The sequence below is a fragment of the Rana temporaria genome, chromosome 3 (assembly GCF_905171775.1).
Source record: "Rana temporaria chromosome 3, aRanTem1.1, whole genome shotgun sequence".
NCBI classification, from domain to species: domain Eukaryota; kingdom Metazoa; phylum Chordata; class Amphibia; order Anura; family Ranidae; genus Rana; species Rana temporaria.
The window spans coordinates 393358772-393381638 of NC_053491.1; the positions used below are offsets into that span (position 1 = coordinate 393358772).

Below are 22867 nucleotides of genomic sequence, written 5' to 3' on the forward strand. Positions count from 1 at the left end.
CACAAAGTGGCACATAATTGTCAAGTGGAAGGAAAATGATACATGTTTTTCATTTTTTTAACATATACATAAATATCTGAAAAGTGTGGCGTGTATTTGTATTCAGTCCCCTTTACTCTGATACCCCATAACTAAAAATCTAGTGGAACCAATTGCCTTCAGAAGTCATCCAATTAGTAAATAGAGTCCAGCTGTTCTGTAAAGCCCTCAGAGGTTTGTTAGAGAACCTTAGTGAACAAACAGCATCATGAAGGCCAAGGAACACACCAGACAGGTCAGGGATAAAGTTGTGGAGACAAGTTTAAAGCAGGTTAGGTTATAAAAAAATATCCCAAGCTTTGAACATCTCACGGAGCACTGTTCAGTCCATCATCCGAAAATGGAAAGAGTATGGCACCTAAACTGACAGGCCGGGCAAGAAGACCATTAATCAGAGAAGCAGCCAAGAGGCCCAATGTAACTCTGGAGTAGCTGCAGAGATCCACAGCTCAGGTGGGAGAATCTGTCCACAGGACAACTATTAGTCGTGCACTTCACAAATCTTTATGGAAGAGTGGTAAGAAGAAAGCCATTGTTGAAAGAAAGCCACAAGAAGTCCCATTTGAAGTTTGTGAGAAGCCATGTGGGGGACACAGCAAACACGTGGAAAAAGGTGCTCTGATCAGATGAGACCATAATTTAACTTTTTGGCCTTAAAGCAAAATGCTATGTGTGGCGGAAAACTAACACTGCACATCACCCTGAACACACCATCCCCACCGTGAAACATGATGCTGGCAGCATCATGTTGTGGGGATTCTTTTCTTCAGCAGAGACAGGGAAGCTGGTAAGAGTTGATGGGAAGATGGATGGAGCCAAATATAGGACAATCTTGGAAGAAAACCTGTTAGAGTCTACAAAAGACTTGAGACTGGGGCAGAGGTTCACCTTCCAGCAGGACAACGACCCTAAACATAAAGCCAGAGCTACAATGGAATGGTTTTGATCAAAGAGTATTCATGTGTTAGGCCCTGTACACACGAGAGGATCCATCCACTGAAAAATCTCAGCGGATCGGTTTCAGCGGATAGATCCCCTGGTGTGTACGTTCCAGCGGATATTTATCCGCGGATATTTCCGATTTCCAGCAGATACAAATTTGTAAGCATGCTAACAAATCTATCCGCTGGAATCGGCTCCAGCGGATCGATCCGGTGGTCTGTACAGACTCACTGGATCGATCCGTCCGAACCCATCCCTCGCATGCGTCGTAATGATTCGACGCATGCGTGGATATCCTTATATGACAGCGTCGCGTAGTCGCCGCGTCATCATCGCGGCGCGACACGTCACCGCGATGGGAATTCGGCGCGGATTTCGATCCGATGGTGTGTACACTCCATCGGATCAAAATCCTCAGAGGATGTATCCGCGGATCAATCCTATCGTGTGTACCAGGCCTCAGAATGGCCTTGTCAAACTCCAGACCTAAATCCAATAGACAATCTGTGGCAAGACTTGAAAATTGCTGTTCACAGACGCTCTCGATCTAATCTGACAGAGCTTTAGCTATTTTGCAGAGAACAATGGGCAGAAATATCACTCTCTAGATGTGCAAAGCTGGTAAAAACAAAAAAAGACTTGCAACTGTAATTGCAGTGAAAGGTGGTTCTACAAAGTTTTGACTCATGGGGGCTGAATACAAATGCACACCACATTTTTAAGATATTTATTTGTAAAAGATTTTGAAAACCATTTATCATCTTCCTTCCACCAATTATGTGCCACTTTGTGTTGGTCTATGACATAAAATCCCAATAAAATACGTTTACGTTTTTGGTTGTAACATGACACAATTTGGAAAATTTCAGGAGGTATGAATACTTTTTCAAGGCACTGTATTTATTGAAATCTATGTATTTACAAACATTCAGTAAAAAAAAAAAACGCCTTGTAACCACTTCTAAAATGGCCACCACGGCACTTCCAGCGTGCGTAACCGTGTCAATTCTGGTGTCTGATGTCACCTCTGACCGGTTTCGTCATCATGACTTCTTCCCAGGATGTGCACATCAGACCTCTGTCCTTCTATTTATACCTCACTTTTGCCCATACTTGCCATACATTTTATTTAAGGGAAAATATCCATTTCCTCTAAGAAGGTCGGATAATGCCAGTGGACAGGACCAATTATATATGTTAATCAACACATGGGTTAAATGGTCCAGAAAAAAGACACTCCCATATGCTAATCACTATACCAAACTGGGGAAAGGACACTGATGATTCCACAGTTATGCATACAATCTTCACAACTCTAAAACACAAAGTACTATCAACTTTTATACATCATACAACTCTATAAAATTCTCCATCTATAAACCCTTAGTCATTGGTGTCAGTGGGAGAAATATAGCCCCTTTATTTGTTTTGAATTTGAGTAATAATGCCCCATTGTTGGTGTTAGTTGGAGGAATAGTGTCCCATTGTTGGTTTATGTTGAAGAAATAGTGCCCCGTCATTAGTGTCATTTGGAAGAATAGTGCCACATCATTTGTGCCAGTAGGAGAAATAGTGTTCCATCATTGGTTTGAATGGAGGGAATAGTGTCCCATTGTTGATATCAGTGGGAGAAATAGTGCCCCATCATTGGTGTCAGTGAGAGCAATAGTGTCCCATCATTGGTGTCAGTGGGAGGAATAGTGTCCCATCATTGGTGTCAGTAGGAGGAATAGTGTCCCATCATTGGTGTCAGTGGGAGGAATAGTGCCACACTGTTAGTGTCAGTGAGAGTTATAGAGCTCAATCATTGGTTGTGAATGGGAGAATTGGTGCCCCATTGTTAGTGTCAATTGTGTGTATAGCCTCTTCATTGGTGTCAGTAGAAGAAATAATGCCCCATCATTTATGGCAGTGGGAGAAATACAAACAAAGCATTGCTGAGCAAACATCTTAAATCGCCAAGCGTTATTGGTGGAAGCAAGATGAGGGCATAATAAAGGACTCTAATTGTAAAGTAAAAAGTGAATAAACAGATGTAAATCAGTAAAACACAGTATGTTGCATCATATTATAATATCTACTATTGTGGTTGTATGATGGTCATGGCTGCCCAGGTACTATACAGTGACAGCTTTCCTACACAGTCTGGTGCTGCTGGGGGCTCCGGGAGACATGTAAACCCAAATAGAAGAAACCCGCACACAGGTTATAGTGTATTAATTAAAAACTGTATGTATTTAGAAGGTAATAAAGATTAGATGCATCCACAAACAGACCAGGAGGTAGAGCACTAGGTGAGCCGCTCGGATGTGCCGTGGCGAGCCAGTCCTCATAGTCCCTGGACTATGCCGTGAGGAAGCACTGCAGAAGGATTGTTAGGATGCATAGATGGAAGCACTGCTGCTGTCAATGGGAGCCCATCCGCCTGGAGTACATTACCTCATGGAGTGGTGCTGGAGGTGGAACATGTTTCTAAAGGGATCTCCTCTTTCCACATCATTGATTTTTATATATGTGAGTTTCCAAGAATGTATGTAAGACAGCGGTTGTCCTGTAACTATTGGGAGTCCATCAAACTACTTATCATGTGATCAATTGGTTATGTGATCAATGTAACTACCATTCAGTGCATGCCTCACTGTGCCCATGCCTCACTGTGCCCATGCCTCACTGTGCCCATGCCTCACTGTGTCCATGACTAGATTGATTTTTAACATGGGAGTCTATAGAAGGGGTGCCCGGCTTTGAAAAATTGGTGCTCCCCAGCCGTAGGTCCCCCAGACAACAAACTTTGCACACTTGTAGAGGAGAAATGGGGCTACATGTGTGCCAAGTTCTGGGGACCTACAACCGGCTGTTACAGGGTCCCCAAAGTCACCAGAGAAATTACCATTTAACATGGGAGTCTATGGAAGGGGTGCCCGGCTTTGAAAAATCGGTGCTCCCCCAGACAAAAAACTTTGCACACTTATAGAGGAAGAGTGGGCAAGTTTGAGGTCCAGGGGACCTATGGCTTCCCGGTACCGGCTCCCCAAAGTCTGGGAGATCAGGCGCAAAAAGATGACCAGTATAAGCCAAGGGGGGCATTTTTAGCACAAAAAACGTGCTGAAAAACTCAGCTTATACTCGAGTATATACAGTAACTATATTACTGGTAATCCTGCCAGAAAGGCGCTTGTTCAGGCACTTCTTGCACTTTATGTTCCATGTGTGAAGATGTTCCTCACTGCTTGTTCCAAATGCTAGTGAAATCAGGAAGAGTGAACTTCCTAAAGTGAATGCTAAAATAAATGTATATTATATTATATTATTATTAAATTTATATTATTACTTGATTAGTCCTAATGTTAGAATCAGAATAGTGTATCCTTTGGCATCCCTTCAAACATACAACACAGTTGACAAGTACAAATGATAAAGGGCTCACTAAGGCCGCGTACGGTCAGCGTCAGCGGTCCATCGGTTCGTTTTTAAAGCAAGTTTTAAAATTTTGGTCTGAAGGACCAAAGACCGATGGGCCGTACACACGGTCGGTTTGGACCGATGAGACTGAACCTCGGTCCATTCTCATCGGTTTTGACCGACCGTGTGTACGCGGCCTAAAGCACACATAAGGGCTTTGCTTATGATACCTGAAATGTAATATCTAGCTCGCTGCAAGGCATTTAATGTCATCACATACAATGCAGTACTAGTAGTCCCACATTGTAGGTAAAGATGCCAAGGGCCTGCCAACAACCCGGATCATGGAAGAGAAAAGGAATGTGCCAGCTGCCAGGGAAGTGAGAAATGTTATTTTATTTTATTGTCCCCCTAGATAAAATTACCTTCTAACCTTTGTACTGTAGAGTCCCATTTCAAGGGTACTTTTCATTTTTTGCCAGAGTTTAGCTTTAAGTGTGTTTTGCCGAAGGCTTTAACAGACCTGTATTCCACTCACCTGAATATCTTTTATTATACAGAAAATATTAACATTCTCTTCTTGATGTTAAATTACTTTGTAATATTTGCCAGAATTCAATTGTAAAAAAAGCCCCATTCCATCTTTTAATGCACATAAATCGGTTTTTCATTCACAGGCCAAGCTTTGTCATAACATATAATAGGCAAAGCAGAATCCTTTTGTGAAGATTCTTGCTTTTAGTGCCACCGTGGATAATGTATAATTCATTTATAAATGAGCAAAGATTAAAAAAAATATCAAGAGTGTAACAAGCATTTAAAATTCCTTACTTGGAAACAAGGTGTCTGGCTTTTACCATGAATAGAAAATACTAAAGTACATTGATGAGCCAGAGCTGGATTGTTTTTTGGTACTGATTGAAATTGTCATTGAAAAATAGGAATATGAAAACCGTACATATAAAATAAAACTGCGGGATATTTGTCCTTAAAGCTGAACTCCAGGCAGTTATAGAAAACACAAATGAATGTAGGTCTGTAATTATTAATACAACGTGTACATCAATTAATGTATTTATTTTTTTAATGCCAGCCGTGTAAGTGATTGAATTTGACTTTGTATTAGTCTTTTGCAGTCCTTGTGCAGCAGAGCTTAGAGGGAGGACGAGAGAGGGGTACAAGGAATCAGTCAAGTGTGTTGCAGTGCAAGAAGCATTCTGATAGGAAGAGAGCTTAGAGCGATGGAGAGATGAGCTGATCTGTCTGCTGCTTCTCTTTTTTTTGCCTAGTAACAGGGTAAGGGTAGGGAGGAGACCTGTAAGGCCTTGTACACACGGTCGGACAAAACCAATGAGACTGGTCCGACGGACCGTTTTCATCAGTTCACCGCTGAAGTGGCCTGATGGTCTGATGTGTGTACACACCATCAGTTCAAAATCCGATCGGGTCAGAACGCGGTGACGTAAAACACACGACATGCTGAAAAAAACGAAGTTCAATGCTTCCAAGCATGCGTCATCTTGATTCTGAGCATGCGCGGGTTTTGAACCGATGCTTTTCTGTACTAACCATCGGTTTGGTCTGATGGGGCAGCGGTCCATCGGTTCGGTTTTGAAGCATGTTTTAAAATTTTGGACCGAAGGAAAACAGACCGATAGCCTATACACAAGGTCGGTTTGGTCCGATGAAAATGAACTTTGCTTCATTCTCTTTGGACCAAACCGACCGTGTGTACGGGGCCTTAGTGAAAATTAAACGTCTTTTTTTTTATTTTTTTATTAGGCTATAAGAATTACAAACAGTCTCAAAAGAATTTCATATAAAATACATTGGTAGTGAATATACATAGACAGGCGCTAAGGCTAATATTGCATATACAGATAATAAACATCACATGTATTTTTCCAGCAAAACTAAAATACTAAACACCTTAACTCTCAGCATCTGATATATGCATTTACCCCTTTTTATCCCAGCCCCCAAAAAAGGCAACAGGCATCAGTTTGGCATCAGCTTTCAGTTGTAGAAAATAGAACAAAACAACCTTAAGACAGATGTAAACCGGGGCAGTAAAACGCATTCCTAATAGTTCCAGCAAGTGTGTGGTACCATACCCCCAGCAAGAACCATTCAAACATTACCAGTAGGTCTGAACCCTATGAATACATTTCAAACATCTACCTTTCCCTATATCTTATCAAAAGAGTTCACCCAGCAAAACCAGACCTTCCTAAAAAAATTTGGGGGATCCTCATGCCTCATATGTCAGTCGATAGAGCAGAATGTCAGCATTAACTAATTTTATCCACATCCCCAACGTCAGCTTCTCAGAATATATCCAACTCCTTGCTATGAGCTTGCAGACACCAAAGAAAAGGAGTCTAAGGAACAGTTTCGTAGCCACACCCATCTCCTCATCGTTAATGATTCCCAAAAGACACAGCAAGGGAGAACATATATTAGGAAGACCAAATTTATCGGCTGTAAACTCAGTTACTATAGACCATAAAGGACTTTTACTGGAACATTCCCACATCATATGAAGAAAAGTTCCCTCTGCCGTTTTATATTTATGACAAGTTGCAGAGTCTTTCTTATGCATACGGAGGCGTACAGGTGTATAGTACATCTGATGTAAAAACCGTAACTGAGTCATCCTATCCGTCGAAGAGATGACAGTGGTGAGATAAGTATCAAGCACCTCCTGCCACCGCTCCACCGATAACTCCGTTACAAAAACCAGCCATCGAGCCCTAGCTCATTCTATCAATTTGGGATCCCTGGGTCCCAAGGCTATATAATACCTGGAGATTCTCTTGGCAGGGTCGGGGTTTGATAAAATAGTTTCCAAGGAAGTATTTTTAACCTGTACAATTCCGCCTCTGAACTGTGCAAGTGCATAATTTACCCTCTTGAAATATTTGATGTATTTACTTGATTTCATAATGGGCCCATAAGAAGCCGTCCTCAATGTTTAAAAAAATTCTCCTAAAGACCCATTAAACCATAGAGGATTATTAGTAAAAACGTGTGTGTAAAGGGTGCTATCTGGGCAAAAAATATATAGATATTATAGTGAATACATAAATTAATAAAAGCATACATAGGTAAATCAATAAATTAAATAAAATGTTTATCTTCAAAAAACATGCACGGTGTTGGAGTATATATGTTTATCACAGACATTTATGGACTTTTAGGAATATTGCTGATTTGTGCACTTTTTGATGTATGCTTTTATTAATTTATGTATTCACTATAATATCTAGCTTTTTTTGCCTTTGTCCACATAGCACCCTTTACACACACTTTCTTATTACGTTGCTTATAAGTACATGTGCAATAAAGCCACATAGGTGAGACACAACTAAATAAATCAAAACAGGTCATAGACTTGTTACAGGAAAGAAATTTGCATGATTCCCCCATCAACACAGACAGTGCTGACAGGGGAATCCCTCCTGCCTATACATTGTCATCCTCCCAGCGGCAGGGCTGGGGAAAGCTGTCCCCGTCGGGAGAAGACAGTGATTATTGCTAGCAGTGATTATTGCAACCTGTGAAAAACTGACAGCTCCTGTCGGGAGCCACTGTACTACCCATGCAAAGTTAGTCCATCGAAGTTAGTCCATGCAAAGTTAGTCCACTGAGCTCTTGTGTTCTGACAGGGGGGTGACCCCCCGCCAGAACACTCTAATTATCGTTTTCAGTGTCAGTCTCATAGAACTGGAGATGGAAAATGAAAGTGACTTTACTTATGCAGCTTCTTTAGTCCATTAGTCTCCTCCAGAATAGTATAGTTTGTGTTGAGCGAAAATGCCCTCAGGTGCATTTCAGTTGCATTTGAGATCCGTTTGAGATGCTCCTAAATTCCATCTGAGTTCCTTTACAGATAACCCACATAAAGCAAAGCTGCATCATGCTGATTCAAGATTCTTTTGCATTCTCATTGACTTAAATAAACTGGAAAACTGTCCTGACACACATAAAGGTCCGAGTACATAGTCCTCTAGTTATACCCATATGATCTATTATTTTTAATTTCTAGGTATGATCCGGAAGGAAAGGGACACCTCACCCATCAGGAGTTCTTACAGAGATTAGGAGTGGACTTTGCACGTGGAGACAGCGGTCCAAGCAAACGTATTGTAGAAGACAACCAGCAGGCTTTAGAGAAACATTACAACTCACAGAAGAAGCTCCACCAGGACATGCATGCCTTTCACAAGCATCAGACCCAAGCTCTGAATATCAAAGATATCGAACAACAGGTCAAGTAAGCAACGCTGGCCTCCCTTACCCTTATGAGTGAATTCAGCGCATGTGTCTTATGAAGTTTGCTGCATTTTCCCCATGGCAGATAGGTGGATTGTAAATTGCCTATTTATGTTCAAAGTTAGGAAAAGCTTTGATGCGCAGTGATGAATGCACCAATTTTTTTTAAGTGCTCATTATTGTCCTTTAAGGGAAACCTTTTTATAGTACAACAATCATCCAGTCATTTCAACCCACATTCAAGTCGGTTGTACAATTTGAAGTCCGTAAATATTATATATACATCTTAACCCAGCAGATCTTGATATGCATTAAGGCCAGAAGTTGTGGACACCTGACAATCACATCTATCACATCAGCTTGATCGACATCTCATTCAAAAACCATGGGTTTTAATATAGAGTATGTCTCTCCCTTTGCGGCTATAACAGCCACCCTTCTGGGAAGGCTTTATACACAGATTTAGAATATGTCGGTGGAAATGTGTGTCCGTTCAACCAAAAAGAATATTTGTTGGGTCAGTTAATAATGTTGGATGAAATAGACCTGACTCACAATTGGTGTTCCAACTCCACATCAATCTCATCAAACCATGACTTTATAGAACTGGCTTTGCGCACATGGGCACAAGGCCTTCCTGATACTGTTGCCAAATAGTTGAAAGCTAACAATTGTCTAAAATGACTGTGTATGGTGTAGTGTTGGGCCCCTTTCACATGAGTGTCATCCATTCAGTGACGTTTAAAAAAAGAAAAAAATTGATTCAGTTTACAACAGTTTGCACATCTGTCTTCGGTTCAATTCGGTTCAGTTTACATCAGTTTATATCAGTTAAAGCGATATTAAAGTTTTTTTTAAAATAACAGACATGTTATACTTACCTTCTCTGTGAAGTGATTTTGCATAAAGCACCCCAGATCCTCCTTTTCTCGGGTCCCATGCCGGCACTCCAGGCTCCTCCCTTCTGCCGGGTGCCACCACAGCAAGCTTCTTGCGCCCAAGCAGGTGCGCTCCCGAACCACGGCTCTGTGTGTCCATTCACACACAGCCATGGCTCTGCCTTACCCCCCTCCATCTTCTGACTGGCTCACTGGCTGTGATTGCCAAAAGCCAATAGGGAGTGCAAGTCCCCGTTGAGCCAGGGCTCTCATGGACATCACTGAATCGAGAGGGGGCTCAGGTAAGTGTTAGAGGGGGCTGCCACACACTGAAGGTTTTTTACCTTCATTCATGAAGGTAAAAAACCTTGTGCCTTTACAACCACTTTAAGTTCAGTTTACATCAGTCTACATCTGTTTTTTCTTGTCTCAGAGACCAATGAGAGGTGACAATAGTATAAAGAAAACATTTTTTTTGCTTAAAAATTGACATAAATGGATGGCATCCATTCACATCTGTTTAGATCCGTCTAAACAGAAAAGGACGCAGCTTTGTTCAAATTTAAAAAAATGGACCTGAACAGACATGGATGTAGACTGATCATCATGATCATCCAAAGGCCCCAAATATTCTGATCGGGTCCGCCTGTCCATTGGACCTGTTTGAAACCTCCATTCTCCTCTATGGAGCCTACATCCAATGCATTAAAACAGACAGATGGGCAATCGTGACCCCTTCCGTCTAGCGAATCGGATCAGATGTCAGTCAGGTGTAAATGGGCAGGCAGTCCGTTTACATCCAACCGCCCATAGAGGAGAGTGGGCTGTGTTCATTCCACATAGCGGTACTGACACAGACCTGTCAACCACCTGCTCAGTGGGGATCAACAGCCAAATACCCTGCTGAGGCAGCAGATTGTAGACAGAGTCTGGCCCGTGTGAAGGGACCCATAAAGTTACATTATTGTTCAGTCTGGATCTGTCTGAAAAACTGATGGGTCTAGACTAAACACCCATGTGAAAGGGGCCTCGATTGTACCCTTTATGTGAAACTCTTGCATTGAATAATTTGGAGGGGTGTCCACACTCTTTGCAATTGTGTTTGTACTTGTTTGCAAAGTGTATAAAGAGCTATAAAACTACAATATATTGTGAAAACTCCTGGTGCCTAACCTGCTTGCCTGGGGGGCACATGCAGCCTTTTGATAAATGCCATGCGGCCCTTGGGCCCCAATAGTCTCTAACTAGTAGGAACTATCCAAAGTCTCCTTCAGTTCAGAAACCCTGGACAGATCTGTGGAAACTGCTAAATGGTGGATGTAGAAGAAATTATAATATGAACCATTTGCACTCCCTGCACCCACATTTGTTAAATCTCACATATCCTACTTCTTTCTTTGTACACAGAGACAAGTTCAGAGAGTATTATTCCGACTTTGCTGCAGCCTTTGCTAGAATAGATAAAAACAAGGATGGATTGATCTCTGTTCAGGACTTCCGAAGCATGATTCAGGAGCTGAACTTTGACCTCAGTGATGATCAGTTCCTCAATCTCTTATACAGGTAATCAATGGGTTGCATATTCTGCCAAATTTCATTGTCATAGCCAATTTCACCACAAATTTAATATCCAGTTTTGGTGCCATGAAGGTTGCATGTATAATGGTCTGCGTCAACGGGCTTGTGTCAATGGCATCAGTTTAAGATACTTCTGAGATCACTCAGAATTCACTGTCAGGTGCATATGGCCTGCAGTTGTCCTCCTTCGGACTTGGATTTGAACTGCTTCATGGGGGGTTTGCACTCCCATAGACTTGTATGGGAATGCAAAACCTGCTAAAGTAAACAAAAGCCCATTGACACGGGCCCTAGCAATAACATTTAATTATATAACATTCATTGGCAACACAAATAACAAAATCATGAATGTGTAACACAAAAAAATGTGTTATTTTGTGATGTAGAGAACCTCACTCTGCCCCCGCACATTGGTATTGTTCATCCACTGGGGCCAATTTGCCAAGAAAGCTTTTGATGTAGGAGCCAATGGAAAGTAAATGAAATGCTGAATGCACTGATTACATCCAGAGCCTGTCTACACAAGGTATAAAGCAGGGCCAAAGGTCTGGTGGATGTCCATAGGCCCCAGCTACAACTATTTCATAAAGAAGGGGGATTGCACAATAGGCCTAATTTATGAACCTGCCTGTCACTTCACAATGTACCGTACTTGTAAGCAGCTGGGGTCTGATTGGGCCATGCCAGTACAGACACTGGAAATGGGATCAGTCGAAGGGATGGGGGTCCTAGGCTGCTGCCTTTTCTAAGGTCGTATTCTGCCTTAATCCATCTGTCTTAGGCTCCATTCACATCTAGGCGACAAAACGCCCGACGCCGGACGCTTGTGCCGCTAGAGGGGGAAATTCCCATTGCTGTCTATGGAGATGGTTCACATCTCATAGACGCCGTACGCCTGTCGCCTGAAAAAAAGTCCCGGACCCTTTTTTTCAGGCGACATTGGCGTTCGCCCATTGACAGCAATGGGAAGAATAAAAAAAAAAAAGATACTCTATCCGCGGCAAAATACGCCGCGTAAGCGGCGTTGCTTGTCGCGGAGATGTGAATGGAGCCTAAAAGACTAGTATGCTTGGGCTGGTCCTGCTATTAGCCAAGCGTAGATACTGCTGTAGTAGAGGTTCACTAGGTTCCTATTATTATGCAAATTAGGAGTCACAATCTATGTGTCCAATAATAATGTAGCAAGACCTAGCTATAGAATATTGGTGGATATTAATGTGTTAAACTCGCATGTTTTATGAGTACCTGCATTCAGCATAAAATACTTCCAAGTTCTGTGTACATCTGTTCTTTCCAAGATAATAATACCTAGAAATGTGCTGCTGTCTTACTAAAGAAAGGTTTCTTCTTGTCTAGATTTATAATTTGACATATATCTGTATCTCTTAGGGATTCCAGTAGTGAAATTACTCTGCTTGAGTTGCCGGTTCTGTACACCTGCCGTGGCAATTTTATTCCATCCTGTTCAATTTTTAATTCATTTTATATCACCGTCAGCAGGCATATTTAACAAGAATAGTGCCTGCTAGTATCTTTACATCTCTTAAGTCATTTGTCGTATACAGATTGCTTAGCGGTCATGCAGACCTACAAGTCATTCTAAAGTCGAGAATATTAAAGTGTGCACCAGGGTGTTTGGAGACTCACTGGGTATACAAAACTTTGAGAAGATGTAACAGTGGAAAAATAATACATCGTGGTGCCTGTTTTTTTAAATGTTACTAAACCTACAACAGTGAAATCAGTCTGTATATGCAGTAAAGCATTCTTGTTATGTTCACTGTGGAACCCAAGGGGTTAACCCTCTGCATTGTGTTAAAAGACTGTTTGGTCATGTCTTCTTTGATCCTCCCCTCCTTCTACTGACTCCTAATAATTTCCTGATAACAAAGAGTCTATGGAGTCAGGCTACACATGCTCAGTTTGGTGTGTATTGCTAGAGAGGTTTTTTTTTTCTTTGGAGGATGCATGTGATCAGCACAGGGCCAATCAGCACTGTCCAGACAGAGAGTCAGGGGTCTTGCAGTCTCATAGGTCAGTCAGAAAATGTCTCCTACAAGCTTTTAACCAGTGCTTGGCTGGACACTGATAGAAGTCACAAGACTGCTCTAACTGCTAATGAGAAAAGGTATTTAGTAATTTAAATTTACTACAGCTGTGGCCAAAAGTTTTGAGGATGACACAAATATTAATTTTCACAAAGGCTGCTGCCTCAGTGTTTTTAGATCTTTGTCAGGTGTTACTATGGTATACGTAAGTATAATTACAAGCATATCATAAGTGTCAAAGGCTTTTATCGACAATGACATGAAGTTTATGCAGAGTCAATATTTGCAGTATTGACCCTTCTTTTTCAAGATCTCTGCAATTCGCCCCAGCATGCTGTCAATCAACTTCTGGGCCATATTCGGAATGATGGCAGACCATTCTTGCATAATCAATGCTTGGAGTTTGTCAGGGGTTTTTGTTCAGCCGCCTCTTGAGGATTGACCACAAGTTATCAATGGGATTAAGGTCTGCAGAGTTTCCTGGCCAGGGGACGCAAAATTTCGATGTTTTGTTTCTCAAGCCACTTAGTTATCACTTTTGCCATATGCCAAGGTGCTCCATCATGCTGGAAAAGGCATTGTTCCTCACCAAACTGTTCTTGGATTGTTGGGAGAAGTTGCTCTCGGAGAATGTTTTTGTACCATTTCTTATTCATGGCTGTGTTTTTAGGCAAAATTTTAAGTGAGCCCACTTCTTTGGCTGAGAATCAACCCCAAATATGAATGGTCTCAGGATACTTTACTGTTGGCATGACACAGGACTGATAGTAGCACTCACCTTTTATTCTCCGGACAAGTTTTTTTCCGGATGCCCCAAACAATGGAAAAGAGGATTCACCAGAGAAAATGACTTTACCCCCAGTCCTCAGCAGTCCATTCCCTGTACCCTTTGCAGAATATCAGTCTGTCCCTGATGTATTTCCTTGAGAGAAGATGTTTCTTTTCTGCCCTTCTTGACACCAGACCATCCTCCAAAAAGCCTTCTCCTTATTGGGCGTGCAGATGCACTTACACCTGCCTGCCATTCTTAAACAAGCTCTGTCCTGGTGGTGCCCCCGATGCCAAGGCTGAATCAATTGTAGGAGACGGCCCTGGCGCTTTCTGGACTTTCTTGGGCGCCCTGAAGCCTTCTTCACAAATGCAGTGGAAATGTTTTTTATGGAATTAAGTTAATGTTCATGGCAAAAAGGGACTTTACAATTAATTGCAATTCATCTGATCACTCTTCATAACATTCTGGAGTATATGCAAATTTCCATCATAAAAAATTAAGCAGCAGACTTTGTGAAAATGAATATTTGTGTCAGTCTCAGAACTTTTGGCCACAGCTGTAAAATATTTGCACTTCCATGTTCTGTGTACTGTGGGAGACCAGATAGAGTGAATGCAGGGTCCTGGGTTTAGTAACACTTTAAGCTTGACTTAGTGAAAAATCCAATACATTTAAAAGCAACCCTTTCCTTGGTCATTGTATAAAGAAACTGCTGTTAAATTTCAACTTAAATAACTCACTTTTTTTTTTATGTCACAATGTAGAGTATAAGATTTCCTATCATCTGTGCCCAGTCTTGCCTCACAGAGTTAATCCAGCTCTGAGCAATCCTCTTTAATTGTTCAGTGAAATAAAACTGACTTACAGAGAAACACCTTAGTCCGTTCCGCTCCCTTGCTGTGACAGGTTATTTACATATCTCATGCACTAGCCTGGAGACAGGCATTATTTTTTAATTCCCACCCCCACTCCTTTTCGGAAGTCATGTGGTTACTTTTCTGGATTTTGACTGGATGTTAGTGATCATAGCAGAATTCAGTGTAAGGAATACATAGGAAAAAATGCATGTTGACAAGGGGAGTGTAGAGGAGGGGGGGGGGAGTCTACTGACATCACAACTCCACCCACCGAGCTCCAGACAACAGATCCACTCACAGAATCTGCAGTTTTTCAGTTCTTATAACAGACAGAGGGGAGACATTTGACAGGTAAGGATACATGCAGGAGGCTTGTATATCTTTATAGATCAGCACTATGGCAGTAGTTTAGAAAGGATGAGAGTGGGTTTACATCCACTTTAAGCTCCAGGTAAATATTTAAACGCACCATTTATATCCTATAAATAAAGTAAATCTGCGCTAAAGAATGCTAAATGTGAAATGTTCAAATAGCTGCTGCGCACTATGCCATGATACCAGACATTAAAGAAGCAATGTACAAACAATGCAGCACTTAAATTAACATGTGGTGCTACCTCCGCAGGAGCCGCTTAAGTTTGTTCAGTCCGTTACTCTGCCCTTCAACCCCAAGAACCGTCTAAGCCCCTTTTGGCACATTTAGCAACAGGGTTAGTGGAACTGCACAATAAAAAGACACACAGATACAATTCAACTGTTTTAGCTCTCTCAGGTTTACTCAATCAAGAAAAGAGACTTAAAGGCTGGGTTCACACTACTACACTACTTTCATCCTACTTTGCTCTGTGTTCAATGTTTCCCTATGAGAGCATCTTGTAGCGTCCTACACAAGTCGGTCCGACTTTGAAAATGCTCCCTGTACTACTTTTGGTCCTACATTGATCCTACTTCAGGCCCATTGAATATCATTGAAGTCGGACCAAAGTAGTATCCTGTTCATGAAAGTAGGATGGATGTAGGACCAATGTAGGATAAATGTAGGACCAATGTAGCAGAGCAAAGTAGGATGAAAGTAGTGTAGTAGTGTGAACCCAGCCAAAGGGGTATTAGTCAGCTAAGTCCTGGATGAACGGCCAAGAAACAGTTCTTAAAAACAGTCAAATTTGCAACAATCAGTAGGTAATGCCAATAAACACAATAAAGGACAATCAGTAAATAGATTCCTCAAAAAATATTATTGGTTGCTGTATTACTACTGCTAAAGAGGAACCCCAGGCCAGCCTATAATACCTTTAATCCTAGTAAGAAATTAAGTAATATAGATACCAGTAATGTGCCCCTTTTAGGCTCAATAAGGTAAGTGTTCGGAGTACAAGGCCTTGTAAATGTCTTCACCGGCAGCTGGAGCTCATAGAAGGCAAAACATCCTCAGAGTCTAATGAAAGGAAATCATTAGGCAGCACAGAGTATTTGATATGGCAGTAACAGGTCCTATTTACTCTTCTAAACTATATCTGCCTGCAGTGTTCAAAAGTGGGTAGTTCGTCAGCAAAGTGAGCAATTGCCCACTCACCAGTCCTGCGACAAAAGCACAAGGAGTACTTTGCCAGCCCCCTCATTGCAATGCAGGATGGGCTTTGTAGCCCCGCCCATTTAAGTAGTCAGTGGGGCAATTTGGTGATTGAACTTCATGTCCCATGGTCCTCTGCTGCTGATGCCTGATTGGCTCTCTCTCCCTGCCAATAGGGACAGAGAAGAGAGAGCAAAGCAGACGGATGCCTGTCAGCGCTGCTCGCTTTGCTTTTGAGTTAGTGAGGAGAGAGGGGGGAGGAATCCCCTACAGGGACTGACAGGCGCACTCTCCCTCAGCGGGTGCCGTGTCAGTTTCCATGCAGTCTGGCAGCGGCCAGCTTGACAAGGCTGCAGGTGACAGAGCGGCCATCTGCTACACGAAAAAAAAAATATATAAGAGATATACACAAATCACATTAATAAGTGATGAAAAATATTAGTGACTCCCACAAAGGAAAAAAAAAACATTCATAAAGTCCAAAATTAGAAGGATTCAAAGCGGTTGATCAAAATATAGGCTCATCATGGATCTTTGTGAATACACCTCCAGGGACCAAATGCCATGAGATAAACAGCTGACAATACTAGAAAAAACAGCAATCAGTGCACAAATGTTACAAATAAAACTAAATTGATTTCAAGCTGAACACCAACAGAGGCAATCACAAAAAAACTCAAAAAATATAAATGACAAATAATAATAAAAGTGCAGCGCAAATAAAGTCCTTGACTGAAGAATCAAGAATTAAGATGACACCCAGTGAAATAGCAAAAATCTTCGGCAAATGTGATGATATCCTCCATGGAGGAGCTCCACCCACCGCTGACGAAGTCCAATCCGGACATAACGTGCGTACGGGGGATGAGCTTTTCCTGTGACGTCACCTGCGTCCTTTCTGCTGCTGCTCGTGGCTGTTGCTTTGAGTTTTTATTTTATTTTATATTGCCAATCGCCTACTGGCCAGTTGTTTTCTGGCAGATTGTCTGCAGACATACCAGATTGACTGTAGTATGGTGAAGTGCTGTTTTTTACCTTTCCCTGGAATAAATACAGTCTACACTTAGAACGTGTTTTTTATTTTTTTATTCCGCATTGGACCTACTATTCACTGCTACATTAGACTCCACTGCATCATCTCCCTTATAGCGAGAACAAGCTGTATTTGACCACTTGTGAAAACATATGGTCCATCTCATCTGGTAAGGAGGCACTTCTTATACTGGTGGGGGATATCATCACATTTGCCGAAGATTTTTGCCATTTCACTGGGTGTCATCTTTATTCTTGATTCTTCAGTCAAGGACTTTATTTGTGCTGCACTTTTATTTTTATTTGACACAGTTGACAATGGCCTCTATAGCCGCTGTATCACACTTATGGCTCAGACCCTCTCTGAAGAAATGTCTTCTCCACATCTACACAAGTCTCTCAGTTGCACTGCTTCAAAAGGAATCGGTTACATTCACTCCCAGACAACCTCAAACGTCCATCTCTCGCTAACTTCTGACGTGTGACTTCAGACCAACCGCACTGAGCCATAAGTGCGATACAGTGGTTATAGAGGCCATTGGCAACTGTGTATCTCATGGTGTTTGGTCTCTGGAGGTGTTTTCACATGGATCCATGATATGTTCCTGTAAGCGCAGTGTGTGCTTGGTTGGTGACACTCTGGCTATCCTCTCATCTCTATTTCCCAACATGGCATGTGGGACTGTCATTTTGATCAACCGCTTTGAATCCTTCTTATTTTTGACTTTATTCATGTTTTTTTCCTTGGTGGGTGTCGCTAATATTTTTCATGACTTATTAATGTGATTTAAGTATTCACATGTTTTTTTTTTTTTTGTATGTTAATTTAAGCGCTGCACTGTTTGTATATTGTACCATTTATATCTTAACATTGGGCATGGCTAAGAAAAAATAAACAAAAAACAATTAGTCCCCCAGCAGGTGCAATATTAACCTCAAGTGCGACTGTCCCTTGCATTAATCCATTTCACAGTAAGATGTCCACAGTCTTCCAGCTGAATTACTCAACAGCATTCAACCTAGAAAATTTAGAACATAGTGGGGTTTTGCAAATAGACGGCATACTTTGCAATACCCAATCACATACAAGAGAAACATTTGTTTTTAGCTTGCACTTGAGTGCGTCACCTCATTTACTAAGCTCTGGAGTGCAACCAGACTTTCAAAGTGACAAGTCTATTTGCCTTTAGAAAATCAACCCCATTGTATGTGCAGGATGTTACTGATCCACCCCATTAGGGGGCATCACTATAGTACCCTGCACTCACACTAACCTTACCCATTGAGCCATTAGAAGATATGTGGAGGAAGAGGAACCTGCAGCATCACATGGCCAGCTTGAAGACCAGAAAAGATAAGTATTGAAAGAATTTATAAAATACTGCCTATGGAAACTCTGGGGGTAGTAAGGAGCAATGGGGAGGGACAAAGCCCAGACTTAGGGGCAGATTCACGTACAATTGCATGGGCGCAGCGTATCTGAGATACGCTACGCCGCCGTACCTTACCTGGCTTTGTTTTGAATCCAGAAAGAATTTGCGCCGTAAGTTACGGCGGCGTAGTGTATCTCTCGTGGCGTAACAGCGCAGAATTCAAATGCGGCGAGTAGGGGGCGTGTTTCATTTAAATGAAGCGCGTCCCAGCGCCAAACGAACTGTGCATGCGCCGTCCCTAAATTTCCCACTGTGCATTGCGCTAAATGACATCGCAAGGATGTCATTGGTTTTGGCGTCCAGCCCCATTCACGGACGACTTACGCAAACGACGTAGAATATTTAAAATCATACGCGGGAACGACGGCCATACTTAACATTGAGTACGCCACCAAATAGCAGCTTTAAAAAAGCCGAAAAAAAACGACGTAAGAAAATGCGACGCCCGCTCGTACGTTCGTGGATCATCGGAAATAGCTAATTTGCATACTCGACGTGGAAAACTACTGAAACGCCACCCAGCAGCCGCCGGAAAATTGCATCTTAGATCCGACAGCGTACACCTGTCGGATCTAACACAGATGCCGTCGTATCTGTTTGGTGGATACCAACCAAAAGATACGACCCACAAAATTTGAAATTACGCGGCGTATCAACAGATGCGCTGGCGTAATGTCTTTGAGGCTCTGCCCCTTAGTCTCTAAAGCAAAACTACAGGTATGAATTTTATTGTATTGTTACATTGATCCAGTTTGGACCAATGTAAGTATGCATATACCATACTGCTGTGGAAGCAGAGAATCACCGTAATAGTTGCCTCTACTTCAGTGATCGCCACTCTCTACCAGGTCTCTGCAAAGGTGCCATTCACAGAACTGCTTGCATGTTTCTCAATTGACGCAAAGCATTCTTAGACTGGAAGAGGTGAAGATAGTGACATCACCTCCCCACTTTTACACCTCGTCTAGTCAAAGACCCAGAAGACAGTGATGATCACTGTAGTAGAAGTTACTACTACAGTGATTGTCAGCTTACACAATGGTCCAACGGGCATGGCATATACATACTTACATTAGTTCAAGCTGAACTAATATAACTATGCATTTCAATTCATACCTGAAGTTCATCTGTAACTGTAACAAAGAATGTGGTGTCACTCTTCCGGCTATGCTGTCTGACAGAGCTTTATAAAAAAAAGTGTCAGGACAGAATTTGTTCCTTTTGCAGATAACGCGATTCAAATAGATGTAGAGTTTAGCTTTAAGCTTGAAATGTAGTAGATATATTTTGCTGCCCTAAAAGAGTAAACTGACCTCAGTCTGTACAAAAGTGACACACACATTTCCCACAGAATAGGCTAAATATTGCAAATAATGTCTCTCATGTTTGTGAGTTGTAATATGGGGTTACGCCGAAGTGTGCTAAAGACTGTGATTACTGCTCAATGGAAGGATCTGATCTCTTTTTATTGAGCCAGCCTTTGGTTTATTCTTCTGCCGAATGAGGGCTGATTGTCGTACATTCAGCAGATGTACAGTATAATACAGGCTAAATGAGAGCGTGTTGAGACTATGGGAGTCATTTAAAGGTTCTTTTCTCTGATTAGACACTTCTATTGTGCATGCCCTCTCCCCAGCGCCTCTGATATTGGTTAAACATAAAGGGGAAATCCGGCAGCTGACTGGAGCACATGAGACACCCTGGCAGCTGCACGGGGGCACTGCCAACTCTCCGGCAGCACACCCGGCAGATGTTCAGAACATGGCGGCCGCTCGACTGGTTCTTCTACGCATTCCCAGGCCACCATCAGCAACGCTTTTCTAGCTTGCCGCTTCCAGGCAAATTCCTTCCGACATTCTTCACATTGTACAAATATTAATATTTATTAGATCAACTTTACAATGTGTTTTCCGCAATACTCAACATATCTCTCTAACAAGCTGCAATGCCACACAGGGTCGAGGGATATAGCCATACTTGTTTGTTTTATTGTATTCACTACATAATTACATGTGCTGCCTAGAGGAGACTGATGGTTGGAATACAGATTATAATATCTGGGAAGGAAAGATTCAGCAGAATGTTCGGAGAGTAAACAGCCCCGATGGTAATTTACTTCTTTGTTTTAGTCAAGGACTAAAGCCTCGTACAGACGATAAGACTTTCGTACGACCAACGTCCATTTTTTGTGGCATGCTAGTCTAATGTCGAAAGTTAAGAGGTTACTCACAATTCGAAAATTTTCGTACGACAGAATACGTTAGAAGTGACGTAATGTGTTGAATAGTTTTGTATGTATTCTTTCGTTTCTGAGCATGCATAGTCTTGCTCTTACAATTTTTTTCATATGAAAACTGTACTGATGAAACAAATAAACGACTTTGAGTTTCCATCCAACTAAAATTTTATAGTCTGCACATCCAGCATTTGTCTGATGAAAAAGCGAAAATCGGCTGTCGAAAGCACAATACTAACAATCCGAAAATCGGCAGTACGAATGTTTCCATCCGATTTTTGTATCGTGTGTATGGGCCTTTGTGTGTAATGATACATGTACCTCTGTTCTTCTGTGTGCTCACACCTCACTGTTCTTTGTATATGTAAGCGTTTTGGCAGAAAAAAAGTGGAGGCTGCCAGCATCCTTAAAGGGGTTGTAAAGCTTTGCTTTTTTTCACCTTTTCATCATAAACGCTCTGGCTTCTCAGCTGTTCTTGGCTCTTCATTGGAGATTGATAGCAGCGCAGCCAATGGCTCCCACTGCTGTCAATCTAATGAATGACGCGGCGCACCGGGGGTGGGGCCGAGTGATACACTTGATGGCTATGGCCGCCACTGTATCACACGGGAGCTCTCCCGCAAGATAACCCCCTTAGTTTATAGCCGCCCCGTCGCGATCGCTCCCTGTAACTGAAGAACGGGGAGAGCCGTATGTAAACACGGCTTCCCCGTGCTTCACTGTGGCGGCTGCATCGATTGAGTGATCCCTTTTATAGGGAGACTCGATCGATGACGTCAGTCCTACAGCCACACCCCCCTACAGTTGTAAACACACACTAGGTGAACCCTAACTCCTACAGCGCCCCCTGTGGTTAACTCCCAAACTGCTACTGTCATTTTCACAATAAACAATGCAATTTAAATGCATTTTTTGCTGTGAAAATGACAATGGTCCCAAAAATGTGTCAAAATTGTCCGAAGTGTCCGCCATAATGTCGCAGTCACGAAAAAAATCGCTGATCGCCGCCATTGGTAGTAAAAAAAAAAAAAATCATAAAAAAGCAATAAAACTATCCCCTATTTAGTAAACACTATAAATTTTGTGCAAACCAATCGATAAACGCTTATTGCGTTTTTTTTTACCAAAAATAGGTAGAAGAATACGTATCGGCCTAAACTGAGGAAAAACATTTTTTACATATGTTTTTGGGGGATATTTATTATAGCAAAAAGTAAAAAATGTTGCATTTTTTTCAAAATTGTCGCTCTATTTTTGTTTATAGCGCAAAAAATAAAAACCGCAGAGGTGATCAAATACCACCAAAAGAAAGCTCTATTTGTGGGGAAAAAAGGACGCCAATTTTGTTTGGGAGCCACGTCGCACGACCGCGCAATTGTCTGTTAAAGCGACGCAGTGCCGAATCGCAAAACCTGGCCTGGGCATTTAGTGGTTAACAGCGGCTCCCTGTTTTTCTCCGCAGCTGAATGTAAAAAAAAGACAATTGCTGGCAATAAAAAAATGTAACAAATAAACAGCGTAGGGGTCCCTGCCCCAATCCATACCAGGCCCTTTGGATTTTAAGGGGAACCCCATGCCAAAATTCTACGAAAAATGGTGGAGGCCCTCCCAAATCTATACTAGACCCATATCCGAGCATGCAGCCTGGCAAGCCAGGAAAGAAGAGGAGACCAGTGAGCACCCCCCACACCTTTCTGAACCATACTAAGCCACATGCCCTCAACATGGGGGGGTGCTTTGGGGCTGGGTAAATAAGCAAATAAGAACACACACACAGTTTTTGACAACTCCTTTATTAAAAAAAA

General features: G+C 42.0%; 1 protein-coding gene across 1 annotated transcript in view; it reads left to right on the forward strand.

Annotated features, from left to right (window-relative positions):
• EFCAB6 (EF-hand calcium binding domain 6) overlaps window positions 1–22867 on the forward strand; it is a 257858-nt gene that overhangs the window by 195789 nt on the left and 39202 nt on the right. The window contains exons 23-24 of the mRNA XM_040345822.1: window positions 8432–8659; window positions 10944–11099. Of these exons, the coding sequence (XP_040201756.1) occupies window positions 8432–8659; window positions 10944–11099 (384 nt within the window). The remainder of the gene's footprint in view (window positions 1–8431; window positions 8660–10943; window positions 11100–22867) is intronic.